Genomic DNA, 18,956 nt, shown 5'->3' on the forward strand with positions numbered 1-18,956 from the left:
TCCCACTGCTTGCCGCCACTCAGAAACATGGGCCAGGGTAGCCAGGACATTGTATATGAACTGTTGGCAACTAATTACAAAAAAATGTTTACTACCATGCAGACCAAAAATACAGGTGGGAAGAGATTAACCAAAAAATCCTATATGCATAGCCCATGGACACAGACAATAATGTGGTGAATCCAGCCCTTCAGAGGTCTATCAGGTGGATATAGGTGAGAGAGAGAGGAGGGGCCAAGTCCCACTCCCAGAAAGAAATCTAACTAATCCGGAATCAGGAGCATTGTACACATAAACAGGTCAGACACACAAGATACTTTTAAAAGAAAAAGGCTCTTCACAGCACTTCCTCTTGAAATGAATGTGTTTTTAACTCAATTACAATGTTTTCGGACCCAAATACTATTAATGATTTAATTATTAATGAAAATACCTTATTCTCACTTTACAGGACCTCAGAAGAATAACGTAGCCACATGACAGAATTCTCAGGTTTCCTCTGGGAAACCCAATATACAAAACTCTTTGCCACAAGATTAGGGATTCTTAACCTGGGGTCCAGGAACAGGCTCAGGTGTCCAAGACCCCCTGACATTTTGTGTGTATAAGTAGATTTTCCTAAAAATCTCAAGAGAGGCCAGCAACCTCTAAAAAAAGTCAAGAGTCAATGAAAAAAACCATTAGCAAGTAAAGATTTGCTTTACAGAAATACTCACCATAGAGTTCTCTTACTCGACAATTTCCCTGAGTTATAAAACTTGAATTTCACAACACCTGTGGAAGATGTACCTGCTCTATCAAAGTGAAATGTACCTGGATTAGTGATTCCGTACACTGGCTCCCTCTGCTGGTGGTATCTGTCAGACTACCTGATGTGGGCCCCACATCTCACTTCTGCTAGACCCTTGGTCACTGAGCACCGAGGGGAGGACACTCTTAATATTTCTATATCCCAAGGCCTCACACAATGTTTCCTAAATGAATAATTGAACTAATTAACAAACCCTGGGTAGAGTTTGCAGACATCAAAAAAGAGACTTAAATTCCGTTTCAAATCCCAGCAGGCAGCTGGATTTTCTTGGGAATCAGACATTGGAGAAGGAAGCTCAAATGCCTCTGAAGCTTCACTCCGAAAAGCCTTAGCCATGCTGACAGGAGGGAGTTCCTGGAGTATTTCCACACGGGAGTTCTGGAGGCATTCCCACGTCCTCATCCCTGCTATGCACCTCAGGCGTGTCCCTTAACGTTTCTGAAACTACTTCCTCATCCTGTAAGGGCAGATGATAAGGGTAACTACCACTTGCCTAGCACTGGTACCTGGCAAGGAGTACGCTTTCCACAAATGTTAGGATTATGAGGACAACAAGATAAGGCTGCCCAGTGTATTTGCTTTTTCTTAAACACCTGTTCGTTAGCACTCTGCCTCTGGCAGCCCTCCCCATCGGGAGGACTCCTATGCAGCCTCAGAGCCCAGCTCAAATGCCCTCTGCATAACTGTCCCAGAGCCCTGGCCAGCTCCCATGCTCTGGGTACACACAACACGCTCAGTGGCACTTCATTCTCTGTCTCCCGATTTCTTCACCTGCTTGCTTCCCTGCTAAATAGTGAATCACCCGAGGGCGGTGACTATGACCCTCTGCTTTCTGTCCCCCAATGGATAGCACAGCTGGTGCCCAATGAAAGCTGGATCAATAATTAGGCTCTACTTGGAGAACTCTGGACCCCGGATGGCCATGTGGCCCACTTTAGCTGGCCACCTTGAGGCTCACCAGGATGTACAACCTGCTCATGTGAAATGGATACATGTTCCAGAGGAAGCCAACCCAGAACACACACGTCTCCCTGACCAGGATGCATCCCCAAAGCCAACGGCAGCACACGTGATGCACCCATCGCGACTACTGTTGGCAAATCCTCACATTTCAACAAGTACAAGAAAGAACTCATTGTCAACCACAAAGCCATCTTCCACCAGATTCCCACAGATCTCCGTGGTGGCCTCCACTTGGACACCCTGGATGAGCTTACTTGGACCAGAGGCCCTTCTCTATGCATGGGTGTATCCCAAGGAAGGTCTGCTCCAAGCCACCCTGTGCTGAGCTGCCCTCGAAGAACTATGTTTTGAACAGAACCTTCCAAGCCCTCCGCTGTACAGCCCCCGACGTGGCTCCCTGCCCACCTTCACACCCTCCAGGAGTGCCTGGGGGTCCTCGATGCCCTCAGGGACACACTTCTTGTTTTCTGGGAGGGATTCAAGTTTCTCCACCAGAGCTTTCAGGCCCTTCAGTTCAAACTCGGTGAGGTGGGTCCATTTGGCAGAGACCTCGGTGGTGGGAGAGCCAGTGGGCGTCTTAGGGTAGTCTATGGGCATCGTCGTGGACTTGACACTTTCCTCGGACTCATTAGACAAAGTCCTTTTGAGGAACCGCAGGGCAGGTGCTTTGGGCTTCTTCCCGGGGGGCTCCTGGTCCTCAGAGGGGATGCTGGTGGGTGAGGCAGGGCCATCGGCAGGTGGCTTGGGCACCTTATCTGCACCCTCTTCTTCCTCCTCCTCCTCCTCCTTCTCCTCCTCCTGGGGCTGCTGCTCACAAGACTCCTCCTCCATTTCCAGCCAGGAATCAGATGAGAAGCCGTCTATGCTGGGCTTTCTTGGGGCATCTACAGGGGGTGGGGGTGAAGGGATCACAAAGGAAGACTGAGATGAACACCCTAGGTTCAATGCTGAAAGTCATGTGACCTCCATTCACTTGCCTCCCCCCTTTACACTGGAGATCGAGCTTTTCTGAATAGTTCTAACGGTCTATGCTTCCCTCACTTCTAGAAAGGTTGGGGTCAGTCAGACACAGGTTCAAATCCCAGCTCAGCTTCCTCCAGCCATGTGTACCCACACAAGATGCTTCATCTCTCTGGCATTTTATTTTTTCAAAGTATAAAAATAACACAAAAGAGCATATATGATGTATGATTCCACTCATTGGAATGTCCAGACAGTGGAAAAATCCAAAGACAGAAAGTAGATTAGCAACTGCTGGTTTCTCTCTGGGGTGATGAATGTTTTAAAAATTCACTGTGGTGATGGCTGCACAACTAAAAACCATTCAAGTGAACACATTAAATAGGTGAATTGTATGGTATCCTATATAATAAGAAAGCCCAGATCACGGATCTGCAGGAGGGTGGGGCAGCAAACTACAAGCGGGCGGCGAGAGCTACAGGAGGGGGCAGGGCAGCAAGCTATGGGGGTGAGAGGGGAGAGGTGTGGGAGAAGCTACAAGGAGGGCGGCAGCGACCTACTGGCGCATGGATTCCTGCGCAGGGCTACTAATGTGAATTATAACTCCATTATGCTCTTTAAAAATATAAGGCAGCCCAGCCAGTGCAGCTCAGTGGTTGAGTATTGACCTATGAACCAGGAGGTCAGTTTGATTCCCAGTTAGGGCAATAAGCCCTGGTGGTGGGTCCGATCTCCAGTAGGGGGAGTGCATTTTGATAATTTTCTCTCATCATTATGTTTCTTTTCTTCTTCTTTTTAAAAAATATATCTTTATTGATTTCAGAAAGGAAGGGAGAGGAAGAGAAAGATAGAAACAACAGTAATGAGAGAGAATCATTGATTGACTGCCTCCTGCATGCCTCACACTTGGGATCGAGCACACAATCCAGGCATATGCTCTGAGCAGAAATCGAACGGTGACCTCCTGGTTCATAGGTTGATGCTCAACCACTGAGCCAACGCCGGCTGGGCTCATTGATAATTCTCTCTCTCTCTCTCTCCCTCTCCCTTGCTCTGTCTGAAATCAATTTATATACACTGAGTGGCCAGATTATTATGATCTCTGAATGCATAATAATCTGGCCACTCAGTGTGTGTGTGTGTGTGTGTGTGTGTGTGTGTGTGTATGTATATATATATATATATATATATATATATATATATATATGAGGCCCGGTGCATGAATTCGTGCATGGGTGGGGTCTGACCAGCCTGGCCAGGGAGAGGGGACATGGGCAGTTGGCCGGCCTGCCTGCTGGTTGAACTCCTGGTCGAGGGGACAATTTGCATATTAGCCTTTTATTATATAGGATTATATAGGATTATATAGGATAAACACTGAGTTCCTCCGAAGGTCTGTTGTGAGGATTAAATAAGGCCTCACAGAGCACGGTTCCTGGCACACAGCTAGCATTTGATCAATGAGGTGTGTCTCACTAACACCCCCCCCCTTCTCCTTGGTTGAGGGACTACAGAGGTGGGGGGATACAGTGGCAAGAAAATTTAAGAAAAAAGTGGTCACCAATGACCCAAACTCTGGCTCAAGATTGCCTCTCAGAATCAGGAATGTTCTTTTCTGACCCTAATACCCAAATGAGAGAAGTGACTCTCATTCCCTGGCCTGGGACTGCCACAAAATCAAGCCTCTGGTCCCCGCAGGGTCACGTAACGACTACAATCACAGCAGCTCTCAGCTATTTCAAAATCATTTCCATCTCCTACCCGGCTGGAGACTTCGGAAGAGCGGGTTGCAGGGTTTCGGCATTTTTCACACCTGAATATCGTATCATCTGACAGGAACGTAACTCAAAACAGACCACCCCCCCCCCCCCGACAAAACTGAATTTTCAGGAGGCAAATGAGCACTTCCCAATAAAACCCCAGCCCTGACCGGTTTGGCTCAGTGGATAGAGCATCGGCCTGTGGACTGAAAGGTCCCAGGTTCGATTCTGGTCAAGGACATGTACCTTGGTTGCGGGCACATCCCCCATAGGGGGTGTGCAGGAGGCAGCTGATTGATGTTTCTCTCTCATCGATGTTTCTAACTCTCTATCTCTCTCCCTTCCTCTCTCTGTAAAATCAATAAAATATATTTTTAAAAAAACAAAAAAAAACAACAACAAAAAAACCAGCAGAAACATGTTCCCGATCCTATGCCCACCTGAAACCAACCCCCAAAGGCACTAAGGATGGGAGTCATGGGGAAGGAAGGAGGTTTAATGATGGAGAAAAAAAAGAACCTAAAAATCCTGGAGATAACAGGAGTAATCACGTGGCCCTATTGCATTTTTCTATCCCGTGATGAGAAAGATGCAATAATTGAGGCACAGCGGATCCGCACCCAGTAAAACTCTGCAGCAGTGACAGCTCAGAGGCATAGGGGAAGAAGTGGGGCTGTCATAGCTAGATGCAGCTTTGGGGCAGGCGTCTGTGAGTCAGGATGCAAGGACTGAGCATTTTGGGGGGAGGAGGTCCCTTTAAGGAACGACAGCGGGGCAGGGCGCTACAGCTGCTACTGAGAACCACCCACTGCTCTGCCAGGCTTGTGTTTCCAGTCCTGGTCACCCCTCCGGCTGGCTCAAAGCTGGCCTGGGATTTGGGGGACTGGCTGGGCCTGCTCTTCTGTAGACAAAAACCCAACCCCCAGGGCACAGGGAGGGAGAGGGTCAGTTGGTAGCTACTGAGGAATAAAAAGATCAGGGATGCTTTGCTCTGTGGGGATCTTGCTTCAGCAACCACGCCCAGGACTGGCCCCTCCCCACATCTGCATAGTCACCAGTGTGACCTGGAGGCCATCAATGTGACTCGGTTGGGGGTCATGATTTCGTTTTCTTGGACGCTGCATTCCAAGTGGGAATCTGACAAGGATGGCTTCCCAGCTAAGGTGTCCCTAGGAATCTGCCTGACATTCTGGCTCAAGAGATTTCCCGGAACCCAAAGACTCTCAAGGGCCCCACTGAAAAAATGGTTTCTGCCCCAGCTGAGCGGTCAAGGTAGTTGACCCCGTTGTCCACTCACCAATCAGCATTGATTCTCTCTGGTATTCCTGAGTGAGGTAGGACCTCTGGGTCACACAGTACACGTATCTCTCCAAGACATACCAGCACATCTCATAGTAGAAGGGGTAACGGAATTTGGGCTGCACCTAAAAACAAAGACCCAGGGGCAGAGGTCAGTTTCTGGAGGGCAAAGGGAAAAGGTGGGAGAGAACTGAGGGTGGGAGTTATTTTCATCATCTTAGCAAGAGCACAAATGGTGTGAGGAAAAAATGGGGCGGGGCTGCAGGGCAAGGGGGAGGCGCTGGATGGAGCAAGATACCAGGAGCATGCACGAATGAGAGGGAAGAGGGGAGGAAAAGGCCTAGGCGAGAGCATTTCAAGGTTCCTTGAGCTGCGCGCCACCGGATGGGGTCGGCTTTGTGCTTTGACAAACAGAATTGTCCCCTGACCTGCTGAGGAGGGTGCGGGCACCCACGAATGCGAGCCACTGCCTGATTCCAGCTACAACAGAAAGGGGCTCCTGTCGTTCTTAAAAATTCTTGCAGACTCTGCTATCCCAACCTCCCCTGAAAAACAGAAATCAATCCCAAACCTTACCCAAGTCCATGTGCAGACAGGCTATCTATCAAGCTTCTCCTGCACTCTGTGGGAAAGGCCACACCAGGCGGACCAATGGGGATGGAGGGGTGTGGCCTCTCCACCCTGGGGGCGGGGCCTAAAAGGGGTTCACCTCCGGCCCCTTCACCACCACCACCACCTGCATTCCCAGGCGACTCCCTTGGACACAAGTTCCTGGTGTAGCTCTAACACCAAGGGACACACCCCAGGTCTGGAGCAGGAGTTCAGACAAGAGATCCCTTTTTGGCTGTTTCTTATAGGGGACGAAGGATAGGTGCTGACAGCTTTGTGTATCAGAACTATGAAAGGGCCTGGAACCCAGGAGAATGCCGATGGGTGGTAGCACGCAGGGTCTATATGGGTGAGATTGCAGCGAAGGATGGGAAGCAAGCAATACCACTGCCGGCCCTGGCACAGATGAACCTTCCGGAAACTGCATCCTGAGCGGGCAAGGGAGGACTGACAGTGTGGGAGGGTGGTCCCTCTCCCATCTCTGGGTGCTCTTCCCCAAGGCTGTATATAGACCCTGCACGTCCACACTCACTCCTGACCTGCTTGCCTGCCCTCTCACCAAGGGTGTGTCTGCCTCAAGAGACCTCTGCAGGGGCCGGGAGCCCCTCTCCACCTCTTCTACCCAGGGAGCTGGATGTTAATTAAGCCAAGTATACTCTCCCAACGTTCTCTGCTGACAATCAACTGGCAACATCCTACATGTGGGACGAAAACAAATACAAGCAGACCCAGGTCCACCACGTGCCCTTAAATACTACTTTCCTGCCTCTCTCACGGTGCCCACTGGAAAGGGCCCCAACCCAGCTCCCAGTTCCTCATCCAGGCCCCTCGGATTCAGTTTCCAGATGCACGGCCCTTTTCCCACGTTTGGGGCCTCACCTCTCGCATCTGTGTGTTGGGTCCATTTGACCTCCCTGCCTCTGGTGGATGGTATGCTTTGGAATGAGATTCTGGCTGCCGCATGCTTTTGAGCTCCTCGGGGGTGGGGTGGGGGATGCATGGCGTTGGGAACATCATCTAGCGGTTTCCTTGGCTCCAGCTACTTTCCCAAGAGGCCAGTTTTATTGCTGGAATAGTATGTTTCTAATGACTTTTTTTCAGTCACCAGATCGGTGCCCTCTGTAGTTTAAACAGGAGAGAGGCCCTTCAGCCTGAGGCAGACCCTGACCTCCTGGGAAGAAGGGTTTGGGCGTCTCAGCCCCACCCCTACTCCACAACAAAGGCCAACTGATTTTGAAACAATTGCCAATTCCTAGAGCAGAGGACAGACAGGCCCTCCTCTTCTCAGACCCTCACTCACATCTCCCGATTTTAGACTCCATCGGTAAAACTCCCAAGTTGCTTTTGACTTTTCAAATTTGGGGAGATCACCCGAGCCATTCTGCATTGATGGGCACCATGGCACCCGAGAATCTTTATAGATTGCGGGGGGAGGGAATTTTTTTGGCTGTATTTCAGCAGAGGAAGGTAAGTCTCCCCTCATTGTTGCTGAGCCCAAGAGAAACCAGCTGGGTGAAAACAAATGCTGATGAAGGAATTAAAATTCTTTTCATTTTGTTTTCTTTTCTTTCTTTCTTTTTTTTTTTTTCTCCAAGAGAGCACCGCAGGAAACAAAATTGGCAAAGAATTGACTTACAAACGGGTTGTCGCCTTCCACCCTTCGCCTTCAAAAGGTTTCAGCCACATGCCTGGGAACATTAAACACACGATTGCTCAACATTAATTGTTGACAAAAATCGGAGCCTCATCAAATTGAGCTGTTCACCAAAAGGCAAGGCGGTTGTTCAGAAAGCATGCGATGCTCCCTGCCTGCGGGGTCATCCATGTGTCAACGGGCCTCCCGGGGCCAGTCTGAGGTCCCAAAGGCCCAGTGGAGTGGCACCTGGCCTCAGCCCTTCCTCTTACAGCAGAGTGACCGCAGGAGGTCAGATCCACAGGTATTTCAGGGCATCGAGAAGTCCCAGGCCTCAGGATTTGAAAAGGTAAAATATGAGGGGTGGGTGGAAGTATCTTAAAATTTTTGTTTTTCTCCTGGAAAAAAAAAAAAGGCAATGGGGAAAAAAGAAACCCAATGGTAGGAGAAAGGTGAGAGGAAGGGTAAATTGTTTGCAATTTCCAAGTAGATTCACTGGCTGAGAGGAAATGGGGCATGCGGGCATTACCTTTCCTGAGAAGGCTGCTTTCACTAGAACCATTAGGGAAAAGAAAAAAAAAAAAAGTAAATAAAGGAGAGATGGCAGTTTAATGATCATTGGGACCATCCCTACTGGAGTTAAAAATATGTAGTGATCGTTGTTGAGACGTTATCTTCAAATAATAAACATGCAACCTGTCCATTCTTTGGTGTTGTCCTTCCACCCCTCTGCATGTTTTTAGAAGGAGAGGGGAAAGAGTTCATCTCCAAAGGGGGCAGGAAATGGAAACCCACCAGTCCCAGACACCTGTCTGTGCTTGTCTTCGGGGCAGCAGGTAAAGTCACCTATCACCCAGCCCAGAAAAATTTAAATTGTGAGAGCAGGCATGGCTTCTTAGACCTAGGAGAATCATGAGGTCCCCCTGGTCTTGGGCCACAGAAGGCAAATTCTTTTTCTAAGACAAACTCACATCATGAGGCTCAGAGACGGACGATATCCTCTGTCCTGCCCCCTGTATTTGGTTTCCAAGCAAAGCCATGTTTTAGAACTCCTGAAAAACTATTTTTAAATGGCCACAACCTTCTTCAGCAGCTCCCAGTGACAGAAGGAATTAAGCTGTTGCGAGCTGACAAGGAGCCGTGGCACTTTTTCTGGCATCCAGTGCTCTCTCCCCAGCATCCTTTGTCTCCCTTAGCTCCTAAGACATGAACAATGGGACCTCGTAGACAAGCCCTCACCAAGGACCAGAAATCAAAGCAGACTGAACGGCTTGCCCACCAGCCCCGCTGCCCATCAACCTGCTTGGGGGAAACCAGATGGGTACCCGCTCACGTGACAGGGACAGCGGGCCTTGGGGGAGGGGACCCTGCCACGCTCATCTGGATGTGGGTGTGATATTCCACAGGCACTCAGTGTTCAGCTCCATTATCTTTCCCCCACCCCCAACCTCCTGCTGAGTGGGGTGGGGACCTGGGCTCCTCACAGGGTAACGAGGCCCAAATCCACTGGCTGAAGCTTATAGAAATCCGAGCCTGGAAAGTCATGAGCCCGACTTCTCGTTCTAGATTTTTCCCTTTCTATCCCACACTTCCTAGTCTGCTCACAAACAAGCCTATTCTTCAAGACCAATCAAAGAACAGTTGGCCAGAGCGCCCCAGACAGCACTTGGTCCAGATTCTGAGATGACCACTCGCACCCAAATGGAGCCTGTACCACAGAATGACAACCTCCAGCCCAGCGCGGGGCTGGCCACCCCCAGACCGGGAAAGGAAGGTTGGGCGGGCAGCAGAGAAGAAAGGCACGAACATCCACAAAATGAGACCCAGTCTGTGCAGATCTGGGCCTCCCAGGCAGCAAACCTACTGTCTGAAGATGCGTCCTCTCTTTTTTGTGCACCTGGCCACTACAGGTGGCTAAAGTGGTCCCTGGGAAACCTCTGCATGGGGTCCCTCAATGTCAGGGCTGCTAAAAGGGTCAGATACACATATAGTGTAAAACTTCCACTCATCTATGTGATTCCATGCAGATCGAGGCCAGAAAGCAAGACTGAGAAAGAAGGGGATCCTGGGCCCAGACCTCCTGCCTCTATAACATGTTTCCTTAGGTTCCAAGCACTGCAGCACATCTTCGGGGCAAAAAGTCATCTCTGTGGCAAAGCCGGGAAGACATGGTATGTATGGTCCGTCCATCCAGTGGAGTATTATTCAATCGTGAAGAGGAATAAAGCACTGACACAACATAGATGAAGCTTAAAGTCATCTCGCTGAGCGAGAGAAGCCAGATGCAAAAGGCCACATCATTATGATTCCATTTATACGGAATGTCCAGAACAGGCGAATCCACAGACACAGAAAGCAGATCAGCGATTGCCAGAGGCTGGGGGAGGGGGAACAGGGAGTTACTGCTAATGGGGACTGGGCTTCTTTTGGGGGTGATGAATGTCCTGGAACTGGAGAGAGGTGATGGCTGCATAACCTTATGAATGTGCGAAATGCCACTGAACTGTGCACTTTAAATGTGAATTCTCTCAATAAAGTACAGAACAGAAATAGCTGAATAACTATAATTAAAAAAAGAAGAAAAACGAGCCCTTTTTGCCCCCGTTTCCCACCCTCGGACCTGTCTCAAATGCTTGGGGACACTTGGTCAAGTTCCAGTATAGGAAAGAGGGCGGCAAGTTCCAAGTAGCCAGTGCTTTTCTGGAGACACTCATGGAGTGGAGCAGAGAGCACACGCCAGGTCCTGGGGGGATTGAGGGGGTGGAGGTGGGGTTGGGGGTAGGGGGAATCCATATCTGAGACACCATCACCATCACTATCAAGGGGAGCTAGGGACACCCCAGTGGATACTGAGACAGATCTCAGAGGCAGCATCTGGGTAAATCACAGACACTGGCTTCCTCAGGCTCCACATCACATTTGGGGTTCCCTGCAAACCACATCAACAACCACCACGAAATCCCCCTACTCCCTCCAATCCCTTCTCCACGTGAGGAGGTGGCGGCAGGCTGCCTGACATGTCACGGTACTTTCTCAAGAGACACTTCCTCTTAGGCAAGGGGGTTTTGGCTGCCACCAGTTTGGAGGTGAACAAAAACTCCCAGGGCTCTGGGAGAGGCTCCTGTGGGCACCCACCACCCCGAAGAACCAGGGCCAAGGTCCGGATTGAGGCAGGGAGCAGGAGGGAAGAGGCACTGTGGAGGCTTCAGAATGACTTGTCCACACAACATCCTCATCGATCTCAGCAGAGCTCAGGGGCTGGGCACGCCCACCCAGAGAGAAGGAAGCCACCTTACCCGTGTTCTGTCCTCGATCTCATAAATCCGCAGCTGCATGGGCACGTTAAAGCTATGCAGGATGTTTCCACCGAATACCAGAGAATCTACAGGGGTGTAGACTGCATGGATCCAGCCTGGGGGTGGGGGAAGAGAAGGTCAGTCACCAGCCCCACCTATGGCAGTGTGTAGAAGGGCGCAGGTGCCCAGGTGAGCTCCCAGGATAAAGATGAGAGATGCTCAGGCCTGCCTGATGCAGAAAGCCGGACTCAGGCCTGCAGCCAGCTAGACCACTGCAGTCAGTGTCCTGGCTAGCTCAGGTTGGGTGGTAGGCAGCTGTAGACCAGCCCCCACCTGTTGAGGACCTTGATGACAAAGGCTTCCTTGTGCTGATTCCGACCTGGCTGCAGCAGCCAACAGAGACGTAGGCCCTCCCATGCTGGCCAAGGAGTTGGAAATCCCTCTCTCAGGCTGCTCAGATGTCCTTGAGCCTCTTCCTGGGCATTCCAGGGACCGCCAGTCTCAGGTGGGGTCACAAAGGATTGCTTGGGGCCACAACTAAGAAGTGACATCTTGCCAGGGCTACAGGACCCAGACACTTTTCTCTGCCCAATTCCACCTTCTGCCATCAAAACCCTCGAAGGTCCATGAGCTACTGACATGTCTCGCCCTGAGCTCCTAGCCCAAAGCCTGGCTCCGTAAACATGAAAATGCTAACTGAGTGCTTCCCTGGGCCAGGCACAGTCTAAGGCTTAACAGGGCTGAACTCATTTAATTCCCGCAAAATCCCGAAAAAGTATACATTATATTCATCCCCAATCTACAGATGAGGAGACTGAGGCAGAGAAAAGAAAAGTCACTTATCACGACTGGAACCCAGGGAGTCAGCCTCCACTCGGTCCATAAAGGCCAGGGACAAAGCAGGCCCCCAAATTCCATCAGTGACTCTCGGACTGGCCAGCTTTCAAAGTGCTCACTGCACCTCCGTGTGGCTCCTGGCTACCGCAAGGGACAGCACAGGGCTGGGGGACAGGTAACATATGATACACTCCCATTTAGGGATGCTGCAACCGAGGCTGAGAGAAGCTAAGTCACTTGCTGAATGAAGACACAGCCGGTAAGTGACAGCGCCTCCGTTTTCTAACAGTTCTGCTGCACTGTCACTGCATCAACGGCTTAGCGCAGGCCTGCGGGCCCCAGGAGACAGGCCTGCCAATGCAGAGGGAGAGGGGCACAGAGAAACAAGACACTCAGGCCGTGAGGACAGGCAGAGTCGGAGAGTCACGGTGAAAGACACAGGATGAGCGGAGGGAACAGGGGACAGGCAGGGGCAGGCCAGGATCCCCAGGCAGGTGTGCGGAAGCTGTTCCAGCCTCTTCGCTCCCCCTGAGCAAACACACGCCAGTCCCAGCTGCCAGGCAAAGGTGCCCTGGGAGGAGAGTGGTACAGGCCTCTGATGGCAGCGGGACAGAGCTGGCAGTCATGGGGGGAGAGCAGGGAAAGGCTGCCTGCCACCAACACAGGAACGAAGGCTTTCATGTCACCTGCTTGTGTTGTTAGCTCCCTGCATGTCTGGCTCTGGGGAGGCAGAGGGAGCAGCTCTGCCTGCTGGTGTGCCCTTGTCAAGCCACCTGGGTCTCTGTCCCCTCCCCCTATACCTACCCGCTGTGTGCGGATGCCTTTACAGTGTCAGAGTCCCCATCTGCTTCAGCCTCTCCACCTCAGCTGTGTACCACCTGATTTTCTCAACATTTGCATGCTTCTACCAAGTGCAGCTACAACTCTTACCATTGCTGCTGTTACCATCATCGGCATTATTTAAGCAGTATTTCCTACCACTGGACCTGGGACCACGGGGTTTCTGTGGATGCACGTGGTGGGGTGAAGCCTGAACAGGCACAAAGATTTCTGGGTCCTGTTCCTATGAGCCAGGTGTACCCACTTACTGCCCTACAGAAAGGCCAGGTCTGGGGGCTTGAGTTAGAGACTGTCCCCAGCGCCAACTTACCCTGTGACGCGGGGCACCTGACTGCCCCTCTCTCGGCCACCACCTCCATATGGGCAACTTGGTGAGCAAGAACTCACTCCATGTGAGCAACTGCAACCGAGGTCCATGGGGCCTTGTCCCCTGCAGGGCTCTGGAGAGCACGGTGCCCATGTGAATGGCACTGAGCAGCCCCCGCCTCTCCCTGCTCTCCTGGCAGGTGGCATTGTAGACACACCTGACTTACATCTGTTACTCTCATGTGTGAGCAAAGAGGGGAACCTGTACTCCCAGTAATTCTCCCGTTCGAGCAGGTAAAGGCTTCCACCTGCTCTTTGTTCCTCCCGAAGCCAGGGCCTCAAGGGTGGGTCAGGCAGCCTCCCCTGGATTAGAGTCACTGCCAAGTGCCTCCACGCGTTGGCTTCATTACTTAAACGATTACCTCCAGAAGAATCAGTGAGGGCAAATCATATTGTTCCTGAGCCCCATCCGTACCCTCTCTATGGTGTCTCTTTGGCCGCACCCCAGGAAGGAGAGAGCAGGTGTCCCTGGCTGATGACTGGGCCGGGGAAGCTGACATCTGCCTCCTGCTCCCAGGCCAGAGTCACCGACAATATAAAGGCAATAACAGAGGCTATTCAGGCCATGCGACAAGGGACAGATCCAGTTCGTGGAAGGAAAGCAGGCGACCCACAAAAACCTACTGACACAGGTGTTCTCCGGGACCTGAGGGAGCCAAGGAGGACAGCAGGGACACATGGAAGTCTCGCCTACAAGTTAGATGTTCAGAATTCAGAACCCAAAGGCTCCCCCCGGCACACATTTGTCTACCTTTGTGGCTGCTGCAGGGGTAAAACGCAAGGTCAGAGGACTCAGGGCACCTCACAGAGGCCCACACCTGCTGCTTTCCCCTGCATCGACCTGCCTCCATGCTGAGCCAGGTCTGTGTTTGCCAGGATGAAGCATGAGGGGCCTCAATTCTGTAGGACCTGAATTGAGCTGGCAGGCCACGGGTTGCATCGGGACTCAGGGGAGTACTTAGTTTGACCCCTTCCCCCCCCCCCCCCCCCCGCATGTTACAAAAATGGGGAAAATTCACAGGACAATCTGAATTGCTTCCTTCCCAAGAAAAATGAGAAGATGGGCCCACTGGGCCCCATTACCGCCTGACTCTACCTAGTTGGAGCTGAGCAGCAATTGCCCAGTTTCCACCGCCCCACTGTCTGCCTCACTTCCAGCCTGCGTCACTGCCCTGCACCCATTTTACAGATGGATCATCTGAGGTCCAAGCCAACTTACGCTAATAAGCAGCTGCTCGTTAGTTTCTCAGACTTACCTGAGTCTAAGAAACATATGGAGCTACCATGAATTTTGGGTCTTGGGTAGTTCTTACTATAGAGCAAGAATGGGAAATACTTTCAGGCCAGCCCAAGTCACTGACCCCAGCATCCTTCTGAGGTCCTTATACTAGGCTCCACCACCCTGGCTGCGACCTGGCTAGGCATTCGCTCAGGACAGAGAGAATCTCACATCCTCCCCAGCACCTTCTGGACTGCCAAGTGGACCCTTAAGAAAGTCCGTTAAATGAGCAAATAATTCTCCCAAAGTCATACAGCTGAGAAGGGGGACTATATCTCAAACCTGCTGACTTCCAGGCTAACAGGGAACCAGGTGGGCTCTGAAACGACACACACCTGGCCTGTCTGTCACTTATTAACTGTGTGACCTTGGGCTAGTTTGTTCACTTTTCTGGGCCTCAGGAACGTTCTTTATTTAAAAAAAAAGGGGGGGGGGTTGAGATGTTTTTTCTTACCTGCTTGCAGAGACGATAAAAATATAAAATATTTGTTGCTCAGCAATACCAGTTATTATTATTATTAACTGTAGTTCACCTGGGCAGGTGCAGCCAGAGGGAAGGCCAAGTCCCTGGATGAAGATGGTGTAAATTTTCATAAACTCAACACTATCCAATTTAAAGTGCTGTCCCTGATTCTGAAATTATGTACTTTCACCATTTTTAGTGTCAGAATAGTCTTCCTTTCATGAAATACCAGTAAAAGTAGATTCCAGGTTCTTGTTTTTTTTAACTAAGGTCCACCTTTAGCAAAACTAAAAGTTAGTAACCTTATATTAGCTTTCAACTTTTTTCCCCCCGTGTTGGTCCATGAAGTCAACCCCCGGGAACCACATGTGCCCCACCTCTGAGAACATGACAAATCCCAACTGTCCCTTCAGTAACAGGGAACTCACTACCTAGCAGAACCAGTCATCCCAATGCCATTTGGCTTTACCTCTCCATCCAGGAAACAATCCTTCAATTGGCTGACTGCATTATCATACCTTCACTTCCCTGGGTAAAACAACCCAATTCCTGCTTCAGATTCATCTCATCTGGGGTGGTACCAACCCAGACTGCTCTCTCCAGGTCAACTTACCCTCTAAAGCAGTGGTTCTCAACCTTTCTAATGCTGCGACCCTTTAATACAGTTCCTCATGTTGTGGTGACCCCCAACCATAAAATTATTTTCGTTGCTACTTCATAACTGTAATTTTGCTGCTGTTATGAATCGTAATGTAAATATCTGTGTTTTCCGATGGTCTTAGGCTCTACAGCAGCAGTTCTCGACCGCTAGCAGGGTCGCCTAAGACCATCGGAAAACACAGATATTTACATTACGATTCATAACAGTAGCAAAATTACAGTTATGAAGTAGCAACGAAAATAATTTTATGGTTGGGGGTCACCACAACATGAGGAACTGTATTAAAGGGTCGCGGCATTAGAAAGGTTGAGAACCACTGCTCTAAAGTATAATCAAAGAAGGACACAACCTCCCACATGTGGCCTGACGCCGACTCTATATGGTGGGATTGTCACCACCCTCATCCTGGGTAAAATTCTATTATCGTTCAGCCTAAGAGCGTACTCCCGCCCTAACTGGTTTGGCTCAGTGGACAGAGCGTCGGCCTGCGGACTGAAAGGTCCCAGGTTCGATTCCGGTCAAGGGCATGTACCTTGGTTGTGGGCACATCCCCAGTAGGAGGTGTGCAGGAGGCAGCTGATCGATGTTTCTCTCTCATCGATGTTTCTAACTCTCTATCCCTCTCCCTTCCTCTCTGTAAAAAATAAACAAAATATGTTTAAAAAAAAAAAAAAAAGAGCGTACTCCCAGACTCCTAGGTCAGTGGTCGGCAAACTGCGGCTCGCGAGCCACATGCGGCTCTCTGGCCCCTTGAGTGTGGCTCTTCCACAAAATACCACAGCCTGGGTGAGTCTATTCTGAAGAAGTGGCGTTAGAAGAAGTTTAAGTTTAAAAAATTTGGCTCTCCAAAGAAATTTCAATCGTTGTACTGTTGCTATTTGGCTCTGTTGACTAATGAGTTTGCCGACCACTATCCTAGGTCATCTGCCACATCCACCAGTGACTCAGCCTAGAACTGGCCAAAAGCCCTCAGTCCATTTCCAAAATGCTGTAGGCAAGTAGGCCCTCACTCACTCAGTCCTCACAACCACCTTGGAAAACCTTATTCCCATTATACAGCTAAGAACACTGAGCCACAGAGAGGTTAAGTCACTTCTGTGAAGTCACAGCCTGTAAACAGCAGAGCCGGAATTTGAAATAAGGCCATACAGTCTGGTTCCGGGGCTAATGCTCTTAATTACTACCCTCTGCTGTAGCTGTGGAGTTAATTTTGGTTTTGGAGGGGGGAGTCTAAGGGTGAGAGCTGCCACTGATTACATCCCATCTTGTTCTTCAGGAGGGAGGCTGCCACTCTGGGTCCTTCCCCAGTGACCCAGGGTCTGCCCCTTCCCAGGGCCTGCCTCAGCGTCCTCAGGGTAACACCTGCCCCACCCACCCCTCCACAGGACCATGCTATCACCCAGAAACCTCCCTGCGGGAAGTCCTGAGGGAGGGCCCTGGGCGTTCCCCCAGGAGAGAATTCTGGCCCACAGGCAGAGATACAGGTAAGATAGGAGAGGAAACCGGGACTGTTTTTCCCTGCAGCCCAAAGCCTCTCCTCTCAGGGCCTGCCAATGGCCAGGAGGCCCAGAGAAACCCTGTCGCTTGGCCTAAGAACTCTGGCTGAAGCCGCAGGGACACGGGAACACACGACCTCAGCGCCAGCCGCATTGGAACCTACCGGAAGGGATGAAAAACGTGTAGCCCTGTTTCAGCTCAATTCTTTGGCAGCGCTCCACACGGTCTCCCAGGAAGATGTCACTCTGTTTGCCTGACAGCACCCACTCTTCATACAGCGCCAAATTGTGCAGGGTTGGAGGAATCAGCCAAAAGATCTTGGGAGGAAAAGGAGGTAGTCAGCTGAAATACAGGCCACGTCTCTGGTTTTCTCCAGGCTCCGCCACAGCACAAGGGGACAGCCCCACCTGCCCAGGAGAGGGGGAGGGGTCCCTCCAGGCCCAAGCCCAAAGGGTCTCTGGGGTGAAGGGAGGGCTGTGCCACCCTTCAGGGATGTCCTTTACACGCCTTTAGGGAATCCCTGTTCCAGATGAAACACCAGGGTGGGAAGACTTCCTGGATTCCGTGGAACACTCTTTCTCCTGAGCCACAGGCTTGTCAGGAAGGTGGGGGAAGGAGAAGAGCAATTTCCAAAGGTGTATGATAAAGCAGCCCAATAAATAAACCCAGTTGATGTTCACTCGGGAGAAGGAGGAAAAACATCTGGAACCAAGCGGGATGACATCCTAGCCAGAATTTCTCCTGACAAGAGACCCAGACAAGCAGGGCGGCACACCCATATTCTCAGGGAGCGCCTGCATCCCTAGAGGGACGCCTACGTCCCCACGTGGACGCTCACAGAAGCAAACACGGCAGGAGCATCCTAACGCATGTAGGTCCCACACGGCCTTTCTCTGGGTGACGTCTGTCCCTGGTGTAAAATGTTCTTGGAAGCAGGCGATGCTGGCAACTGGAGTTTTAAGTTAAAAGGTCTCAGCCCTGGAGCTGAGGGAAATGAACGCTGCAGGTTCCTGGGAGCCGAAATCTGGAGTTCCGATCTGGCCTAACGTTCTGGGTGAACAAGTGTGAATGGGTGACCGGATGTGATACAAAAGGGGTGACCTTGATCTTTCCTGCCAGAAGACAAGAGTAAAGAGGTGGCCCCAGGGGCACCAAGAGGCCCTGAAAGTTCTCAGAGAGCAGGGACTGGCTGGAGGAGGGGGCGGAAGGCAGGGGAAAGGTGAGCGAGCCCTGCCATGCAAACAGCCGGAGATGTAGAGAGTTGGAGAGATTCAACTCGACTCACCTTCCCACCCCGGAACACATGGTACCAAACGGAAGTGCCTCCAAAGTCGATGTGGAAGTCAGTGAAACAACCTTTCACGCTCATCAGACAATACCTGCATCGCAGAAGCAGGGGGGCAGAAAAACAAGTCAACGCCTGAATCACAGGAGGTGAGAAAACAACTTCGGAGATGTCTGACCTGCGCCCTTTTATAAACGCTGACCCTGGGAATTTCCTTCTCTTTCTTTTTTTTTTTTTTTAACCCAAATTGAATCGGAGTTCCCCCCTGGGGGAAGCCCCTGCAATCAGGTGACCAATCTCAAGCACTGGCCATCTGCTCCCCAAGGTTGGGGAGGCACTTTTGTTTTCAGGTTCCCACAAGAGAGCTGGATGGCAACCCAGGGCAGGTTTCTACTCT

At 50.9% G+C, this 18,956-nt stretch overlaps 1 protein-coding gene across 2 annotated transcripts in view; it reads right to left on the minus strand.

Moving 5' to 3' along the window:
• KDM2B (lysine demethylase 2B) overlaps positions 1 to 18,956 on the minus strand; it is a 92,537-nt gene that overhangs the window by 45,248 nt on the left and 28,333 nt on the right. For both annotated transcript variants that reach the window (XM_080650630.1, XM_080650629.1), the window contains exons 7-11: positions 18,560 to 18,653; positions 17,438 to 17,591; positions 11,332 to 11,447; positions 5,792 to 5,918; positions 2,180 to 2,658 (exon numbers count right to left, since the gene is read on the minus strand). In XM_080650630.1, coding sequence (XP_080506756.1) covers positions 2,180 to 2,658; positions 5,792 to 5,918; positions 11,332 to 11,447; positions 17,438 to 17,591; positions 18,560 to 18,653 — 970 coding nt within the window. The remainder of the gene's footprint in view (positions 1 to 2,179; positions 2,659 to 5,791; positions 5,919 to 11,331; positions 11,448 to 17,437; positions 17,592 to 18,559; positions 18,654 to 18,956) is intronic.

Source organism: Plecotus auritus (genome assembly GCF_963455305.1).
Source record: "Plecotus auritus genome assembly, chromosome: 13".
Classification (NCBI taxonomy): domain Eukaryota; kingdom Metazoa; phylum Chordata; class Mammalia; order Chiroptera; family Vespertilionidae; genus Plecotus; species Plecotus auritus.